This window comes from Pongo pygmaeus, chromosome 6 (genome assembly GCF_028885625.2).
Source record: "Pongo pygmaeus isolate AG05252 chromosome 6, NHGRI_mPonPyg2-v2.0_pri, whole genome shotgun sequence".
Classification (NCBI taxonomy): domain Eukaryota; kingdom Metazoa; phylum Chordata; class Mammalia; order Primates; family Hominidae; genus Pongo; species Pongo pygmaeus.
Window position 1 is genome coordinate 36,535,490 of NC_072379.2, and position 20,700 is coordinate 36,556,189.

Below are 20,700 nucleotides of genomic sequence, written 5' to 3' on the forward strand. Positions count from 1 at the left end.
TAGTTTTCGATACAATTTTAAGTGATAGGTTAAATGTTTTAAAACTTTCTGTTTCTTGCTGATATTTAGAATACAATAAATGCATTTCCAATAATGTTTATTTCTAAAAACCTTATTCAGTTTCTTTTTATCATAGTAGTTTAACTGTATAGCCTGGAGTTGGTGGCAGATTGCCTGAGCTCAGGAGTTCCAGACAAGCTGGGGCAACATGGCGAGACCCAGTCTCCACAAAAATACAAAAATTAGCTGGGCATGGTGGTGCATGCCTGTAGTCCCAGCTACCTGGGGGGCTGAGGGAGGATGATGGCTTGAGCTTGGGAGGTTGAGGCTGCAGTGAGCTGTGATCACACCACTACACTCCAGCCTGGGTGACGAAGAAGGACTCTGTCTTAAAAATAAAATAAGGTAAAATAAAATGAAAAGTAATTTAACTGCCTATTTATTTGGATGTTTACATACATAATCATATTACGAAGAATAATAGTATTGTTTAGTCACCTCCAATTTGTATACCATTTTTATGTTTGCTTGACTGGGCTGGCTAAGAACTTCAGTGCTTAGGTGAAAGGAGGAGGAGAAAAGAGAACGTGAAAGAGGACATACTTGCTTGAGACTGATTACAGAGGGGATGCTTTCAACATTTCACTATTTAATATTAAGTTTGATTTACCTTTTCACAGATATCCATTATTAATTTAAGGAGAATGTCAATCCTTTTTGTCAATTTTTTTTTCATATCTTGAGATGAGTAGATGGCTTGTATTTTAATCAGTTAGTGCAATGAATCACATTTATCAATTTTCTAAAGTTAAGCAAACCTTACGTAACTGAAATAAACCTAACTTTATAATGATGTATTAACCATTTGTATATCGCTATATTCTAAATGTGCATATATGTTTTTATTTTTTACCAGGCATCTTTTATTATTGAGTTCTAGTTTAATTGTGTTGCAATCAGAGAACATCTTTCTATAATTTCAATTCTTTTGATTTCATTTGATTTGTTTGATATTCCAGAATATAATTTATCTCAGTGAATGTTCTGTGTGCCACTGTTATTTACATCAATTAGGCCAAGTTAGTTCATAATGTTTTTCATATGTTCCATATCCCCCTTTTTTTCTATCTACCTTTCCTATAAACTACTGACGACAGAGTTTTGAGATATCTACTAACAGTAAATCTGCCTTTCAGTTCTATAAGTTTGTGCTTCAAACTTATATTTTGAGTGTGTATTTTGAGTTCTGTTATTAGGTGATATACATTTTAAATACATTTTATGTACATTTTATGGATTGATCCCTTTCTTATTGTAAAATATCTGAGTCCTTCGTAAAATTTCTTGTTCTGAAATTCACTTTGTCTGATGTTATTACAGCTAATTCTGCATTAACTTGACTAGTTTTTGAATGATATATATTTTCACATCTTACCTTAAACTTCTATTTATATTTCACATGGTTTTATTGTGGTCAGTGTATAAGTAGGGTATTAATTTTTTTTTTTTTTTTGGAGACAGAATCTCACTCTGTTGCCCAGGCTGTAGCGCAATGGTGCAATCTCAGCTCACTGCAACCTCTGCCTCCCAGGTTAAAGCGTTTCTACTGCCTAGCCTCCTGAGTAGCTGGGATTACAGGCGCCCGCCACCACATCCGGCTAATTTTTGTATTTTTAGTAGAGACAGGGTTTTACCATGTTAGTCAGGTTGGTCTTGAACTCCTGACCTCAGGTGATCCACCCTCCTCGGCGTCCCAAAGTGCTGGAATTACAGGCGTGAGCCACTGCACCCGGCCGGGTCTTAATTTTTTATCCAACTAACAATTTGTGACTTTTAAGTTCATTATATTAAATTCTATTTAACAGTGGACATAATTTGGTTTAAATCTGTTTTTGTTTTCTATTTGTTTTATCTTCTCTATTTTTCTTTTGTGTTATTTTCTTTTGAGTTAGTTAAGAATTTTTTTAATTTTAAAATTTCATTTTATCTCCTCCTATTAACTTACTACATATGCTTTAAAAATTTTTTTCTTTCCTGTTGTTGCTGTCTCTCTAGGATTTATAGTATACATATTTTACAATATACATCTTTAACTCCAGGGTTTACAGGATAATAATATATCATTTCAAAAATAGCGTAAAAAAATTTAAACAGCATATGCTCATTTTCTTTGCTATCCCTTCTACTACTGTCTCACAATTTACTTTTTTGTATGCTATAAACCTGAAACACATTACTATTATTGTTGCTTTAAACAGTAATACTTTAAAGAACTCCAAGATGAAAAATAGTATTTTATATTTACCCGTATGTTTACCATTTCTGTTCATCTCAATTTATTTCATTATGTAAACTTGAATTTTCATATACATTATTTTCTTCTGTCTAAAGAAATTCCTTCAGGTCTACTGGCAGTGCATTCTTTCAGCTTTGTTTTTACAAAAATGTTTCTATTTTGCCTCTAATTTTAAATATTTTTATTGTTAGTTAATATCTTCTTAGTTTATTGTTATTTATTTTTGTTACTTAAAATATGTGCATTTATTTTCTTCTGGCTTGCACAAACTGACAAAAAGCCAGAAGTCATTCTTACATGTGTTTCTTTGTAAATATCTCTTCTCTAGCTGTTTTTAAGATTTTATCTCAATCACTGTTTTTCAGTAATGTCATTGATGTGTTTTGGGCATAATTTTAAAAAAAATTTATACAGATTGAAATTTGTTGAACATCTTGTGTCTTCAGATTTATAATTTTTATCAGTTAGCAACAATTTGTGTAATTGTGTCACCATTCTTTTTTTCAGCTCACTTTTATTCTGAGACCCTAATGCATGTATGTTAGACTTCTTACTAGATACCGTTCCACAGTAACTGATGCTTTATTTTGAAGCTTTATTTTCTCTCTTTTCATTTTGAATAGTTTATGTTGCTATGTCTTTATTTTCACTGATCTTTCATCATGCAAGATCTGCTCTGTTCTTAAAACTACCAACTTATCTTTTACTTCAGAAGTATTTTTCATGTCTAGAAGTCCGTTTGCATCTTCATATCATCCCTTGTTCTCATCATGGTTATGGCTCTGTCTCTATGATCTGAACATATGAAACAGATTTGTAATAGTTGTTTGAATACAATAGCTGCTTGGTCTTCTATGTCTATCACTCATAGAACTGTTATTATTGACAGATTTTTCCCCTATGGGTAATATTTTTCTGCTTCTTTGCATGAAAAGTAGTTTCATTTTATTTTTTAAACTGAGAACTTATTTTGGACTTTAAGTTGTTGGTTGGTTGCTGGAAGTTGTTTTATTCTTAAGTTTTGGATTCTTTTTTCCAGCAAATAAAGTAATTGGAATCAGTTGGATGCTTTTAAAATTTGAGAAAGTCCAGAGGACTCTTTAAAGTTGGACTAGTTAAGCCTGACTACAAAGGTAATATCCCTTTGAAGATCTGACCTGATGTACCTATGTACTATAAAGTTTTTTATTCTAGTTTGTGGGGGCATAAAACATTCCCTGTCCTGTTTGAGTTTCAGGGAAAGCTTATGCCCACTTCTTTACAGTGGGTTTTTCCTTAGCTTTAGTAGTTCCTTCTTATGTATATATAGATCAGTACCCAAAGACCTGAGCTATCTCTTCTGCATATCTCCAAAGCCCCACTGCTTCTCCACATCCTCATAACTCCCTCTTCTCTGCCATCTTACCCTGCAAATTCAACATTCCTTGGCTTCCCAGAACTCTAATCTCTCTCTTCAATCCAACAAGAATGTAAAGCTATGTTTGGGTTTCACTTTCCTGGGCTGTGGCTTAAAAACTGCCCCCAGGAAGCAAGCTGGTGTAATTGTAGGGCTCACATTGTTAGTTTCCCTTCTTTAGAGATCCCGGTCCTTCAGTGCCTTTGGCCAGTGTCTGGAAATGATTATTTTTTATAATTTGTCCAGTTTTCTATTTGGCTAAAGCAGAAAAGTAGCTTGAGTGCCTGTTACTTCATCTTCTCTAATTTATTCATTACTTTGCTTATCATTTTTTTATTTTTCTTTTCGTGCTTTCTTTTGATTTACTTTGCTGTTCATTTTGTAGCTTTTCACCTGGGAAGGGTGCTACTGGCATCTAGTGGGTGAGGTCAGGGGTGCTGCTAATCATCCTACATTGCACAGGATAGTTTCCTTCAGCAAAGAGTTATGAAGCCCAAACTTCTGACCATGCCAAGGTCCAGAAACCACGGTTTAACACATTCTGTTCCACTGTTTGGTTTTTGCTCTTCAGGAACTCCAATTATATGTATATTGTTTCTTCTTTGTTTATCTTCCACTTCAATCACCTTCTCTTTAATACTTTTAAATATTCTTTGTGTCATGTTCATTCTCTTGGATGTTTTTTCATTTTTTATTCAACGTTCTTTATTAAACTTTTATTTTTTTCTGTTTTTCCTTTGCACCATTTAATTATTATTCCAAGATAATTTTTTATTTTTTGTCACTGATTTGTATTTAATTTTTGGATTTCTGTATGAAGGCAGACCTTTATAATCTCAAAGGCTTATTTGAAAATATGTAATTCAGTTTGGAGTGGTGTAGTACAATGTTTCATTTACTGCTAAATAGTTGATGTGGGAGTAATTGTCTTCACTAGATTGTTTTGATTCTTGTTTTTTGTTTTATTATAGTTGGTTGAATTTTGAATAGATTTATTTTATTTTCTTCTGTTTGTTTTGTGGATTTTGTGTGGTTTGCAATATTTTTAATTTAATGGTGCTCTGTCAGTGTAGCAAAATACAATGACATGTTGATACAGGAGCTAGAAACAAATTATTTAAGCAGATAGTAAGTGCAACAGAGTCCTTGGCAGGGTTTCCCTTTTAACAAAAAGCAGCACCTAAATCATTTCTTTTCTAACAAAGATCAGCCTGAAAAATCTAGCTGTAAACATAGATAAATAAGCTCGAAGTTTGCATGTGTGAATGCTGTCAGCTGTGCCAATAGAGAAGGGCTACCAGGAAGCCAGGTATATTCAACATGGAGGCTCCATCTTCCGTTTTCTTTGTCACCACGTGTACTGTAGAAAGCAAGCAACATGGTGCCAGCCAGGTAGAGAACCCATCTACATAATAAGATTAGGGTGGCAGTGGCCAGATTCCCATGTGCTATGCAAATGGCACATCTGGTTCAGCCAATCCTGTGTGCCCTATGTAAATTAGACACCACCTCCTCAAGCTCATCTATAAAACCTGCATTTCACTGCGGAAGCAGGAACCCGTTTTCTCCAGGAACCCTCTCTGTGAAGAGAGCTCTTTTCTTTCTTTTGCCTGTTAAACAACCACTCTTACCTTCACTCTGATGTGTCTTAGTTTTCCATGGCCAAGGGATCACAAACCTCGGGTATTACCCCAGACAATGACACCATTTCAATACACATATAACATAATATAATATATATAACATATACACATATAATATAATAGAACATTTTATCATGTATATGATAATATAACATCATATACATAAATATATAATATACATTTTATATGTAATAAAGATATTACATATATATTTATTATATATATTAGTTGATGGTTTCCATATTATAAATATATATTTATATTTTACATATTGTATATTAGCTTATGCTTTTTATATATAATCATATACTATGTAATAATATATAGTAATATAATATAATATCTAATTATATATTATAACATATAATATATAATAAGATTATATATTATATTATATATGTTAGATATCATATTAGTTATAATTATATATTATAATCTATATCATATAACATGTAACATATTTATATATAATATTTAATATAATATATGCAATATATTATATATAATAATATGTATATATAATGTATTATATGGTATATATGATGTATACATATTATATAATATATTTATATAATATGTAGTATATATTATACATAAATATAAGCATATACTATGTCAAATATAAATGTAGTAAATATTATATATAAATATAAGCATATAGTATATATCAAATATAGAAATATATAAATATAATGTACCATATATAAATATAATGTATAGCACATAATATAATATATAAAAATATATATCACATATACAATATATAATATATAAACTATATACAACATATTAAACATGAATATATTATATATTAAATATGTAATAAATATATATATATAAGAACTCCTATTGTAATCTATTATTGCTATGTAGAAAAGATCTATCAAGGCTTTGAAGGTAATTTGTGTTTTCTTCCCCCACCTCTGGCTGCTTTTAAGATATTATCATTGATTTTGGTTTTATGCAGTTTTTCTCTGGTTGATTAGGTCTTTACTTTTTAAATTCTTCTGTATTTTGTTGCTTTCAAATAATATTAAGTGAAGAAATTTTACATTTTTAAAAAATTTATTAACTTTTTTCATTTTACCACGTAATTAAATACAAGCTTTATTTATTCAGATTTGGAATTACAAAATATTCAAATTGACTACAGCAGAATTGATCCTCAATTCCCAGAATTTTATGAATGATTGTGTACCGAAAAATCCAGTAAAACTTACTTTATTTATTCATCAGCTCTTTTACTCCTAAGCTTCTTATAAAAGTATTGCTTTATGAAAGTAATAGCATTCTAAATTTGAGAATATAAATGAACATTATTCAAATTAATGTCAATGTTGTATCAACAATATCAATGCTGTATCTATCAGTAATATCACATCAGAAAAATTACAGCTTATTTTACCAGCTTATTATTTTGGGTTATTCTACATATGCAGAAATTATTAGATTGCAATTTGAGGTAGATATAATAAAAAATATATAATCTCTTTGATTTTGACCCTAGTAACCAAAACAATTACCTTATTTTAAAACAGTGTTGGCCTGGCATGGTGGCTCACACCTGTAATCCCAGCACTTTGGGAGGCCGAGGCAGGCAGATCACTTGAGGTCAGGAGTTCGAGAACAACCAGGCCAACATGGTGAAACCTGTCTCTGTTAAAAATACAAAACATAGCCAGGGGTGGTGGCACATGCCTGTAATCCCAGCAACTCGGCAGGATGAAGCATGAGAATTGCTTGAACCCAGGAGGTAGAGGTTGCAGTGAGCCAAGATCATGCCACTGCACTCTGCTGGGGCGACAGAGCAAGACTCTGTCTTAAATTAATTAATTAATTAATTAATTAAACTGTGTTAACTTGATCAAATGCTGCCTCTGACACTTAAAGGAAAACATTTCTTATTATTCTTTAGGCTAATATTTATTTCATGAATGAAGTTGTGTTTATCTCCTTTTCTAAAATATAAATATTTTCAACATAAAACTATTTCTGAGCCATAAATAGGTAAATTCCAGTGAAAATGGTTTACACTTTGTAAACAAGCAGGCCATGAGACATTTTATATATCATAAATCAATCTTAATGGGGAGGCTTTATTTACTTTTATTTCAAAAACGTAGTGCAATACTAAAGCTACTGGTGTGAGAGTGCTTAATTAGCCAGAGGCAAATCAAGCCTGAAATTAAGTGCTAGTAATTTATGTAAGTTTCCTAAAATTTAAACAGGTGTCTAATAACAGCAGCTGTGATATGACCAGTCTAATGTGCTAAGAAGTGTTTTGTACTATACATCAATTCATATATTTTGCTTGTGTCCTAAGAGGCATTTCACAACCCAATCCCCCATACTTTGATAACTAAAATAACTACATTATGGTCATTTCAAACTTCTATTGAAATGTCATTAACTTTTTTCTGATTAATTAGGTACATGTTTCAAATAGATAAAAATTTATGTCTTAAGTAGTATGTTTGAAACTAATATAGTAATTTCTGACAAAAATATCAGGGTAGGTACAATCAATGTAAGTATCACTGTTTATAATAACTCCCATCAGCCGGAGTCATCATAGTCTGAAATACACCAGTTTTTATTGCCCTTTATCAGAGAGACAATTACTTTTTCTAAACCTGTGTTTAAATCTCCTCTAGCAGTATCTGAAATTTATGTCATATTTTCTATAGTTCACATGCTTGTTGACTATTATCTTGGTATGCAATATCACGATAGTATGGCATAATCTTTCAGGGGAATCTGGATTTTTCTCTAATATAGCATCTCTTCCACTTTCTGATTATATTCCTATAAACTCACTTGTATATGTTATGTATCTTCAGTTTATTTATAAAATGTTTTCATTTCCAGGTACTCAGATTTATCATCTACCTTATTTCCTTGCTGTCTGTCTTCACTTTCTAGTGGCTATTTTCTTGCTGGTGCATCTTCTCTCTATTGCTGTCTTCTACATGTTGTGTGTCTACTATTTCATAGAGAAGGGACTAAATTTGCTCTTTGATATCTTTGCTATTCTTGGAATCTGATTCAGTGGGAATCTCTACTTCTAACTGTAAATGTTCCTTAGTTTCTTCTGATAAAAGTAATCACATTGAAGTAGAACTTCCTTTATGTCCTAATAAAACTTTAGTACCATCAGCATCATTAAATGCCTCAATTTCCAGAATTGCTTCATATTTAACAAGACCTGACAAAATATGGCACTGATGTCCAGATTCCAAATAATGCAATTACCATAAACTATGTTGAAAAATGAACTTTCAGATTTTTCCTTTTTCCATTCTTATGTTCTCCCTGCTTTGCCTCCTTTAACTTGAGACTTTTTCTGCCACTACTCTTGGTGCTGGGGCTGAGACTGCCAGAATGCTTCTGTTGCTGTCACCTTTGGCTTGTTTGTTTAGAGCCATAACTCATCCTCAATGTGCAGCAGAGAATGTGAGGGGATGCCTCAGTGAGCTATCAGAAATAAACATGCAGTGGATATAAAAATTGTATCTTAGCTTGTGTTCTATTTCTTCTCTCTTACACTTTTGGGATTCCAAATAAGCATGTGTTATTTTTTCGGCCTATATTTCCTAGTTTTGTGACTTTCACTTCTGTATTTTTCATATTTTTGTATATTTGTGCTTCATCATAATTTCTTCTGATTTATCTACCAGTTCTCCAATTCTCCAATTCCCTCTCTAACTGTGTCTAATCTATTACTGAACCCATCTATAAAGTTCTTTGTTTATTGTATTTTTCAGTTCTGGAATTACTTTTACCCCCAGTTTTCTTTTCTTTTCTTTCGTTTTTCTTTTTCTTTTCTTTTTTTTTTTTTTTTTTTTTTTTGAGACAGAGTCTCACTCTGTCATCCAGACTGGAGCGTGGAGTGCAGTGGCGCTATCTTGGCTCACTGCAACCTCTGCCTCCTGGGTTCAAGCAATTCTCCTGCCTTAGCCTCCAGAGTAGCTGGGACTACAGACACGTGCCACCACAGCTGGATAACCTTTGTACTTTTAATAGAGATGGGGTTTTGCCATGTTGACCAGACTGGTTTCAAACTCCTGACCTCAGGTGATCCACCTGCCTTGACCTCCCAGACATGTGCCACCCCACCTGGATAATTTTTGTATTTTTAATAGAGATGGGGTTTTGCCATGTTGGCCAGACTGGTCTCAAATTCCTGACCTCAGGTGATCCGCCCACCTTGGACTCCCAAAGTGCTGGGATTGCAGGTGTGAGCCACTGAGCCTGGCCTAATATTTGTATTTTTAGTAGAGATGGGATTTTGCTATGTTGGCCAGGCTGGTCTCAAACTCCTGGCCTCAAGTGATCCTGCCTTGTCTTCCCAAAGTGCTAAGATTACAGGTGTGAGACACCATGCCTGGCCCCTCCCCCAGTCTTTTAATTTCCATTTGGTAATTTATAATTTTTTTACAAAAATTGTGAGCTCATTTTTTTCTCCTTCAACATTTTATGCATATTTGTAATATATGGACTCAATGTGCATCTGTTTCTGTTTTCTTTCATTTCTGCTTATTCTCACTCATAGTGTACTTTCTCCTTATGTATTTGGATACGTTAATTATGTGATGAACATTACACTTTAAAAGTTATTAATGAGAATACTTTGAGGTTTAATAAGATAATATCTTCCTTCGAAGAAAAATGTTATTTACTTCTGCCTGATTTCTGGAAATGAGAGCAGTCTAGGATCACCTTCATCCTAGTTCAGGACTTGAAGTTTTCTTATTTACTTGGATTAAGCTAGGCTGCAGTCTGTTCAAGTGCTTTTTACTGTTGACCTATCCTTACTTGGAGGGTTCAGGCCTCCAGGTATTCAGCCCACAGTCATAGGTGGCTTTTATGGATCAACTCCGACTTCTCATCTTTTACTTCTGTGAGACCACCAGAAGTTCAAATCAAACTTGGTTGCCTCTTCAAAAACTGCAGATTCTTTCAGTGTCACAGTGACCCTAAGTGCTAGGCTTAAATTTTAGAGCATCTATCCTCTTGTTGGCCCAGTAATTTCTCTCTACTGTATTAGAAAAAAGGAATATTAATCCAGTTGTTTTGCCATTGGAAATATTGGTCCATATTACTTAGCTTCCACTGCTGGAAATAATATCTAGATTTATTCACGCTATAAAAAGTCTAAACTTATTTTAAATTTAAATAAGTATGCTAATAAGCCTTTCCATGACAAGTTCCTACTTCAGAATTCTAGTTTTAAAATAGTTAAAGCATGGAATCTTGCCATAAATTTGTAGCATAGGTTTTTTAAAAAGGTAACAAGGTCTTCAATTTCTTATAAGGTTCAGTTTGATTTGCTCTCACAGGATTTACCTGCAGGACCAATGGATTTTTTTGTTAAGGATTTCAAGATAGAATAAATAAAACTAATAAATAAAAATTTTCATTACCCTTGCAATCACATTATGCATTTTGTCTAAATTCAGAATAGCCTAGAACAGGCAAAATTGCCACTATTTCTAATACCATAAATTTCTTATAAAAGAAAAATGCACAGGACAAAGAAAAATATAAAGTCCTACAGTGTGTGACATCTTGAGTAAAGGAGGCATTGAGGACACATACTTTAAATGACCTTTCTGTTTCATGCTCTTTGTTTCATGGCCATGTACCGTAGTACAGCTGTTAATATGTGAGAGGTATGCCCCATTTCCCTTTGTAGTAAACTAGAAAGGGTTATTGTGAAGGAAAAGGTGAGAAAAAAAGAAATCAACATGGCACTATATGGGTAAATTCTCAGGCAGATCAATTTTAGAAGAAATACATATAGGAGTTACAGAAATGGAAATTGATTCTTTACAATGTATTCATACCTTTACTGCTAATGAATATGGGTTTTCTTGAGGTAATAAAAATCTAAAATTAGATTGTGGTGACGGTTGCACAACTCTGTGAATATTCTAAGAACATTGAATTGCACTCTTTAAGGGGTTGAATTTTATGGTGCATGACATATATCTCAATAAAGCTGTTTTTTAAAAATGTTTTTATATCTGTGTATGTCTTAGGATTCTTTAAGTATCTCAATTTAAATGCCAAGGATTTAGAGACTATAAAATCTACACAAGAAGATGATTAAGAATATAATCCTTAAATTCTGAAAAATATTTAGGTTTAAATTTTGGTTTTATATTTATTATCCGTCTTATCAAAACTCAGTTACTTAACATCATTGGGCTCCTGTTTTCTCAAATAATATGAGAATAACAACACTACTTGTTAAGGAGCAGGGATTCAGACAGGATTGTTGTTCCAGTGATATATTGTGGGAATGCCCTCAGGCCAAGGGGAGTGAAGACAGAAGAATAGGAGAAGGAAAAGAAGCTAGTGAGAATGCAGCTGGAGAGTAGCATTAATCTGTTGCTCTAAGAAGTCAGTCAGTCACTGGCCAAAATCTGAAAGAGACAGTATGAGAAGGTGCAGTCCTCCAGTCTGGTGGCTGTTAGCCTTTCACTGGTCATCACTCATTGCTACTGGGAATAGACACACTTGCCAGTGAAGGAAGTCTGTGATGGGCACCAGCTGCATCTACTACTCACTCCTCCCCCGTGGTATTGCAGGAATGATGCAAGGTAATGCATAATATACATTGATTGCAAGGGTCTGCACAGTACCTGGAACATAAGAAGAACTGTATACATAGTAGCTATTCATCCAAGGCATACAATATCAAATAACTAAACAATGAAATAAACTAATTATATATATATAATACAATGAAATAAACTAATTTTATATATATATATAAAATACCACCCAGCAAGAAAATCTTACTGTACATGTTGCCTCCTCATCAAATGTAAATATGTGACTTATTGAGCGTCCTTCATGATGAGGTTGTAAAGGAGTAACTTTCACAGGGCTTGTCCAACCTGAAAACACAAAAAAAGTGAATGGGATTTTGGTTAAAAACACAATAAAAGTTCTTTTTCAACAGAAATATTTACTGTTAGAAGCTAGACTGTGTGATTGTAATTCATTTTTAATGGATTATTTAATAACTTTTCTGGATCTTTTAGCTGTGAGAACAGAATAGCTCTGGAATTTCTACGTGAGCCTAATTATAATAGTGCAGAATCACTTGTTATTTCTTACTTATTATTGGAAGATACCTATTTGGTACTATACATCTATGTATGTGCACACAGACATGTTGGGGATGGTGGTGACACAAGATGAGTCTGGTTATTATGCAGATAATGCATATAATGATAGATTAGAAGTCCTAAAATACTAGCAAATTATAAAAAGCAGCCTTCAAAAATATTCAGTACACTGTAATTGGAAGCTTTTATATAAAGATGAAAAACCGGGCTCCTGGTTTTGAGGTGTCCATAAGCAAATGGAAAGTACAAACACATAAGTAGATAATTTCAATATGGTGCGGCAATACAGCAATAGCTGAGCTCAGAGTGCTGTGGGGGTGCATAGGAAGGATATCTAAGAATACCTAGTCTAACCAGGTTGTCCGGGCTCAGGGACATCTCCCCAAAGATAACACTTGATATAATCTTGACAATTAAAGTAGAACTTGGATGAAAAAGGAGAAGTAGTGGAAGGGTAGTTGTTCCAGGAATGGAAACAGTATGTACAATGGTAGTCCTGCTCTGTGAGAGCCTCTTAATGTGTATAGAAATTAAAAAATGTTAGGTATAGCAGACTGTAAAATGGTAGATAGGAAATGGTAGAAGATAAGCAAAAGAAATAGTCCAAGATCAGGACATGAAAACCTCAGACTCAACCTGCAGATGGATTGCCCTTGAAGGGTTTTTAATAAGAGAGATAGATTACTTTGGTTTGGGCAGGTGACTAGCATAGGTGAAGATAATTGGGGTGCCTCTGGTAGTTTCCATAGAGATAGATTCTCCTATCCCATGGGGGCTTCTGATTTGGTCCCCTACTTCATAGCTTTGTTCCACGAATTAATCCAACTTGGCAAAATGTAAAATTAAAAGTTAAAATTTGAGATCAGAATGGACAGCACAGAGATGTTGAAGCATGAGAGAGATGCATTGTGAGAGGTGCTTAGGGAAGGATAGGAGCTCCATGGTCATCTGTGCATGCCACTCTGGTGCAGCTCTATCACAGATGCCACCTATCTAATATTATATATTATATACATATAAATATATATTATATATGATCTTATATACTTACAAGTATATACATTATATATTACATATAATATTATATACTTACAAGTATATACATTATATATATATATAAGTAATGCATATACTTACTTGCTTGGGTTCCAGAGTGACCTTCATGAGTTATTTGACCCATCTGAGCCTCATTTTCCTAAACTTTAATGACTATTGTCAGAGTTATAAAAACTATAATTAATGAATACAAAGAAATAGGCAAACTATGGCATGTAGTTTAAGTGCTCAACATGTTTATTAATTAACAATTAGTGGTTGTAATATCATTAGTATTTTTAGTACTAATGTAGTAATACTATTTTCATGATGATGATAATGATGATGATTGATGATAATTCAGTCAATATTTGACTGAGAAACTCAGGACAGAATCTGAAATGGGGATTTTCAAAGGAGGAATAGAGAACATGTGTATGCTGGATAGTCTGCGGCTTTAGAAGGGCCAGTTAGAGAATAGAGTGTCAGCGGACCTCAGTGCACTATTGTTGACTTTGCAGCTTGAGGTGATCACATGAGTAGGATATGGGTAGCCTCTAGGGGCAGACAGAGTCCCCTGGCTGACAGTACATGAGGAAATAAACAGTTTAGATGGAAGGAACTGGATTCTGCAACAATCTGAATGTGCTTGGAAGTTGATTTTTCCCCAGACCCTCTAGATAAGAATCAAGATAACACCTTGATTTTGGCTTTATTTATTTATTTGAGACAAAGTCTCACTCTGTTGCCCAGGCTGGAGTGCAGTGGCATGATCTCTGCTCACTGCAACCTCCACCTCCTGGGTTCAAACAATTCTGCCACCTCAGCTTCCTGAGTAGCTGGGATTACAGGCACACGCCACCACAGCCAGGTCATTTTTGTACTTTTAGTAGAGACGGGGTTTCACCATGTTCGCTAGGCTGGTCTTGAACTCCCGACCTCAGATAGTCCGCCTGCCTTGGCCTCCCAAATTGCTGGGATTACAGGCGTGAGCCATGGCTGTGCCCGGCCAATTTTGGCATTGTTATTATCATAGATTCTAAACAGAAGACCCAGATAACATTCCCCAGACTTCTGATCCACAAAGCTGTGATTAATGGGTTTCACTTTAAGCTGGAAAGTTTGTGTCAATTTATTACAGCAGCAAGAGAAAACTAATACAGACACAGAGGTGAAAGGCCAAAGCAAAGGGAGGAAAGGAATGCTGAATCCCATGGTCATTTCAGTTTTAAGAACCATGAAGATGATTCTGTCTGTGACAAGCTGGACAAAGGAAACTCTCTAGAAGTCTATTGTGCCAAGAGCAACAGGATGGCATTTTGTGGTATCTATCTTATTTGGAGCCATTCAAACAACTGCTTTGAAAAAGCAGGAAATTAGGAAAACAATAAAACTTGAATTCTAATATTAAGCCAGATTAGAAGGACGGACTCTAGACAATGAATTACACCTGAAAGTCATCAAATTTAAGACTAAGTATGAGGATATCCTTTCCTCCACTCCTTTTCAGTATCTACTATTTGAAAAACAAACAATTCTAAAACCTAATGGCTTAAGTCAACTATTTATTCTCTCCCGGGATTCAGAAGATATTTGGGGGTGGTTCTTTCACATGGTGTCAGTTTCAATAGCTGCAAAGGTTCAAAAACGGCCTCACTCACATGGCTGGCAAGTTGGTACTGACCATTAGCTGGGGGCTTAGGTGGGCATACTGGCAAGTGTCTTGTATTTGTTTCTGTGGGCATAGGTTGGTCTTTCACAGGATAGTGACTGAGATCCCAGATAAGACTCTGAAGAGGACTAATCCCAACGTGCAAGTGCTTATCAAGTCTCCATTTGCACGATGCTTACTAACATATAATTGGCCCAAGGCAGTCAAATGTCCAGACCCAATGTCAATGTGGGAAGTAAACAGAGTTTATTGGTAAGAGTGGCAGGCACATACAGGAACAGGGTGAATTGCTGAGGATCACTTTTGGACCAGCTACCATTCATCACTTCTTCATAAATTTAAAAAGGTTAAAATCATACAGTGTCTTTTCCAGTAAAAATGAAAAGAAACTAAAAATCAACAAAAGAAGGGAAACTGGAAAATTAACGGATATATAGAAATTAAACATGATGCCACAAAACAAAGGATCAAATAAGAAATCATAAAGGAAATGGAAATTATCTTGAGAAAAACGATTTTATTTTATTTTTATTTTTATTTATTTATTTATTTATTTTTAGATGGCGTCTTACTCTGTCACCCAAGCTGGAGTGCAGTGGCGTGATCTCGGCTCACTGCAAGCTCTGCCTACCAGGTTCACGCCATTCTCCTGCCTCAGCCTCCCGAGTTGCTGGGACTACTGGTGCTCATCACCACACCCGGCTAATTTTTTGTATTTTTAGTAGAGATGGGGTTTCACCATATTAGCCTGAATGGTCTCGATCTCCTGACCTCATGATCCACCTGCCTCGGCTTCCCAAAGTGCTGGGATTACAGGCGTGAGCCACCGTGCCCAACTGAAAAATGAAAATTTAAACAACAAAATTTACGGGGAATGACCTTAGCAAGATGGCAGAGTAGGAAACTCTGAACTTCCTCTCCCCAATTAATAAACTGATTCAGCAACAATTCATGAACAAGTTACCTTTGTGAGAAATACAGAAACTAAGTGAAAAGCTCCTGCACCTTGACAGAATGCAAAACAGATGCACTGAAGCTGATATGCAGATTTGAGTTAGTCACCCTCTTGCAGATTCCCTGCCCCTGGTGCAGTAGCAGACAATCAGGAAGAGATTTCCTAGCTCCCAGATTCACTCAGGTTGTTCTCCCCTCAATTGGTTCCCATGTTTAGCACCCCAACTTTTCCAAGGGAGCTCCTCAGAGGACTGGCTTCTGTCTTGCCAGCCTGGAGCCCTGAGGGGTCTGGTACAATCTAATGATCCAAGAGTGAACAGAGATTGCATTCTGAACTGGTGGATAGCACAGACTCTCCCATATGCTCAGCACAGAGTAAGCAGATTTTAAATAATCCTCTCTCTCAGCCCCCTAGAAAAAGTTGATTCACTCATGTGTCCAGCACCCCAACTTCTTGGTACTTGCCTAAAGAACTATGATTTATCTCACCAGTCCTGGAACTCTGATGAATCCAACATAGTTTAACCCCTGGGGGAAGACGGAGAAGGTAGCCTGGGCTTGTAGATGCCACAGATCTAGATCTAGAGATAGTCACCCTAGATCCAAGAGTTGATTCAGGACCCCAGCTTCTCTGGGGTTGCTCCAAAAAAGAGCATCTGTCTTATCTGTCATGAAACTCTGATGAATCTGGCGCAGTCTAGTTTTCTATGGGATAATGTAAATGGGAGTTTGGGCTAGTAGACACCATAGTTCACTCTCCTGTCAGCACAGAGCAAGTGAACAAAAATCCCATCTCTCAGATTCACTTGGGAAGGAAAACGTTGGCAGAGGTTCCCAAATCTCTGGCCAGGCTGAAGGGTGAAGATCTTCTTCTTTACAAGACCAGGTCATGAAGAATGGAAGAAGCGCCTGCTTTGTCTAATGTGGAAACACCTACACAGATAGTCAAGGAAAATGAAGAATCAGGCAAAGATCCTCCAAACAAAGGAAGAAGATAAATTTTCAGAAACCAATCCTAATAAAATAGAGTTAAATAATGTATCCCACAGAAAACTGTCACAAAAATGCTCACCAAGGTCAAGAGAATCATAAATGCAGGAAGAGATAGACAGCAATATAATAATAGTAGGATATTTTAGTACCACACTTTTAATAATGAATAGAACATCCAGACAGGAGATCGATAAGGACATAGAGAACTTGAATAACACATAGACCAAATAGACCTAATACACACAGAAGTTTTGGACATATACTACAACATGAGTGAACCTGAAGGACATTATGGTAAGTGAAATAAGCCAATCACAAAAGACAAATAATACGTGATTTTGCTTAAGTGAGGAACCTAAAGTAGTCAAAATCATACATAACAGAAGATATAACAGTTGTTGCCAGGAGTTCATAACTCCTGGCAGGGAGGGAAATAGGGGGTTGTTTAACGGGCAAAGAGTTTCAGTTTTGCAAGATGAAGTGAATCCCGGAGATGGATGGTGGTGATATTTGCACAGTATGAATATACTACTTAATACTAATTAACTATAAAGATGGTTGTGGTGAATGTCTGTATCCCTCCCAGATTTGTGTGTTGAAGCCTAACTCCTAACGTGATGTTATTTGGAGGTGAAGACTTCGGGAGGTAATTAGCTTTAGATGAGGTAAATAAGGTAAGACCTCCATGATGGCATTAGTGTTAAGTAGAGGAAGGGAGACTAGAGCTCTCTCTCTCTCTCTGAGGATGCAAGGAAAAAGAAGCCTTCTATAAACTAGAAAGAAGGTCTTCACCAGCAATCAAATATACCGATTCCATGATTCTTGCCTTCCCAGCCTCTAGAACTATGAGAAACAAATATGTGTTGTTTCAGCCACCCAGTCTTTAGTATTTTGTCATGCAATGTGACTTAATACAATGGTTTAAAAAAAGATAGAAAGACATATGAAGTGGTATCAATATTGATATCATGAGGCCAAAGTGGAGGACAATCAAGGAAGTGACAATACATGAGGTCTATCTCTTCTGTGATAACAAAGACTGGATCATCTACTGCAATGAGAGGCAGAGTTCTAGAAAGGATTTGAATATAATTAGAATAAGTTTAGAATAGTTAATTGGTAGATGATAAAGAGAGACAACTGGCTCAAGAAAGGAAGTACTAAACTCAGTAAAAGGTCTACACAAGTTTGGAATGGGGCAAGAAGAAATCAGCAATATAATATTTTATGATCTTTCTTTGATATTTGTGAAAGTCCACTGAAGAGCATACCAGTGTGTGATGTAATTAATTCTGAAATGTCTGTCTTTATGAGAATGTATTAGAAATAATGTGTATTTAGGTTTGTTAAAACCTGAAAGTACTTATCATTTACAACTAATTGTTTCCAGGATGTACAAAGTCATTGAAAGCCTAGGACAAATTATATTGAACTCTGTCCCCAAATTGCAGGTATTACTTTTTGAAACTCTTAATAGCTAATAATAAGAGCTACTATTAATGAAATGTTTTATCAGGTTTCAGGGATTCTGCTAAGCACTTACAAGTGTTAATTCATTTGATTCTTACAAATGTATAAAAGAAGTAAGATTATTCCTAATTTATGTATGAAGAAACTGAAAATTTTGGACTTCTTACAATCTGACATTAATTCTTTATTTTAGGTATTTTTACATAAAATGGCCCTTACTTATTATCTTATGAAGTTTCACTCTTAGGCGATTTTTTTTTTTAACATAAAATGACCCTTACTTATTATCTTACGAAGTTTTACTCTTAGGTGAGTTTTACAAGTAAGGATACACAGGCATAAAGAGAATAGTAACTAGCCCTGGGTCGTACAGCAACTGAGTTTTTGCCAGAGCTCAAGGCCAGACAGTCTGAGTCTAAAGCCAGTTCTCTAAATTCCTCTGTTTCACTGATTCAGGCAGTGAAATACATGGGACAGATGAGCTCTATACCTGGTTCTGACTTGGTGTTACAAAGTCTGTTAACACCATTTTAGCCCTATGTTAGCTTTGCTAAACCATTTCTTCAACCTATCATTTCTTAGAATAATGTTTAAAAGTCTTCTTCCTATAGCATTTGGTCCTTTCCTTTTCCCAAGCTAAAAATGTTGATCTTTTTACATTCCTGCCTGCCTGCCAGCTTTTATACAGAAAATAGTACCTGTGGCTTTCCTTTGGAGGTGTCTCTCATCATTTAGAGGAACTCCATTTACAGGAGTTCTTACAGAGAAACCACATGGTGCAGATGTCAGTAAGGGGTCATCAAACCTGCCTCCACGGCTGTGGAGCTATTTATGCAGAGTTTGCTTCATTTCAGCTTCTGTTCTTATTGGAGCCAAAAATTTTAGGTTCAAGTACTTAAATTTTTCCCATTTTATTTCAATCCTTAAAACTAACTCTTTCATAATCATCAGTGAATTAATTCTTTCAAAGGAGAGAGACAGATGAGGAGGATTTCTATACAATTATAAAAGTGATACATAAATTCCCCTGTGGTAAAACAAGCGTATCCATATATCTAGAGTAAATAATGTTATATATTTTGTGTTAATCACTAATGAATGTTCTTTTCTTAAAGAATAAATTTTCTTTTACAAATAAGTTTATAAGGTTTATCATTCCTTTGTTTCTTATAATCTGTAACTTAAAAATAAAACCTTTTTCAGATCATTGTAATTTTGTTAATTTAACTGCCTAAATATTGAATCTTATGTCCATACTCTCTTCCCTCGAGTATTTAAAAAATAGAAAGTTCATGTCACTTCATTTACCTCCAAGTCTTGCTCTGATAGAAATGTCTGGTACTTCCCTGGAATTCCATCTCCTGTTCTGCTGCAGTTCTTCTGATAGAATTTTTTGCCTTTTTATTGTTGTTTGAAATTCTGTGTCTGGTCTGGGAACTCGGTGTTGAGGTTTCACATCACTAAAATCCACTAGGGTTGGTATGGTTCTGCCAATGCCAGGATTTAAATCAGCATCACCACCAGGACTCATAAACCCTGAACAGGAATCACCTAAGGTCACATCATCCCGAAGTGGAAATAATGGATAATGTGGCCCATATGGTGGGGGATAAGGATAATGTAAATGATAGTCTGGCAAAACTGAAGGGGGATAAGGGTGAAATTTAAGAAAAGCAGGGTTGCATTTCTTTTCAAACCTGCCATAGTTATGTCTGTTCTCAAGACCTTTCACAAAAGGCATGTTCATTTTTCTTAAGAGATCACAATAGTGTGGGTAATCTATATTCTCAACAGTTCCTGAAAGGATGGACCTTTTAGAGATACTTATCTTTCCAGGTGTGTCCTGAATCTCTACATCCATAGCCTTTTTCTTTAGAATTTTTGATAACTATAAAGTATTTCTGATAATTCCTTTATATTTAACTATATAAACTCTATTTCCAATAACTAAAGATCTGTGTTAAACTAGTATAAAATTGACACAGCTTTCTAAATGTTGGCAGATAATTTTGTTTTTCTTTTTAAGGTAAATATTTTCCTCCACCAAAGGAAGAATAGGGCGATGAAGGAACAGGACAGAAGGAGAAAAAAGCAGAGCCCTT

At 35.0% G+C, this 20,700-nt stretch overlaps 1 protein-coding gene across 1 annotated transcript in view; it reads right to left on the bottom strand.

Moving 5' to 3' along the window:
• Window positions 1-20,700, bottom strand: part of SPMIP7 (sperm microtubule inner protein 7) — a 62,086-nt gene extending 41,386 nt beyond the window's left edge. Inside the window, exons 1-2 of the mRNA XM_054495483.2 lie at window positions 19,907-20,700; window positions 12,143-12,240 (exon numbers count right to left, since the gene is read on the bottom strand). Coding sequence (XP_054351458.1) covers window positions 12,143-12,240; window positions 19,907-20,459 — 651 coding nt within the window. The 5' untranslated portion in view covers window positions 20,460-20,700. The remainder of the gene's footprint in view (window positions 1-12,142; window positions 12,241-19,906) is intronic.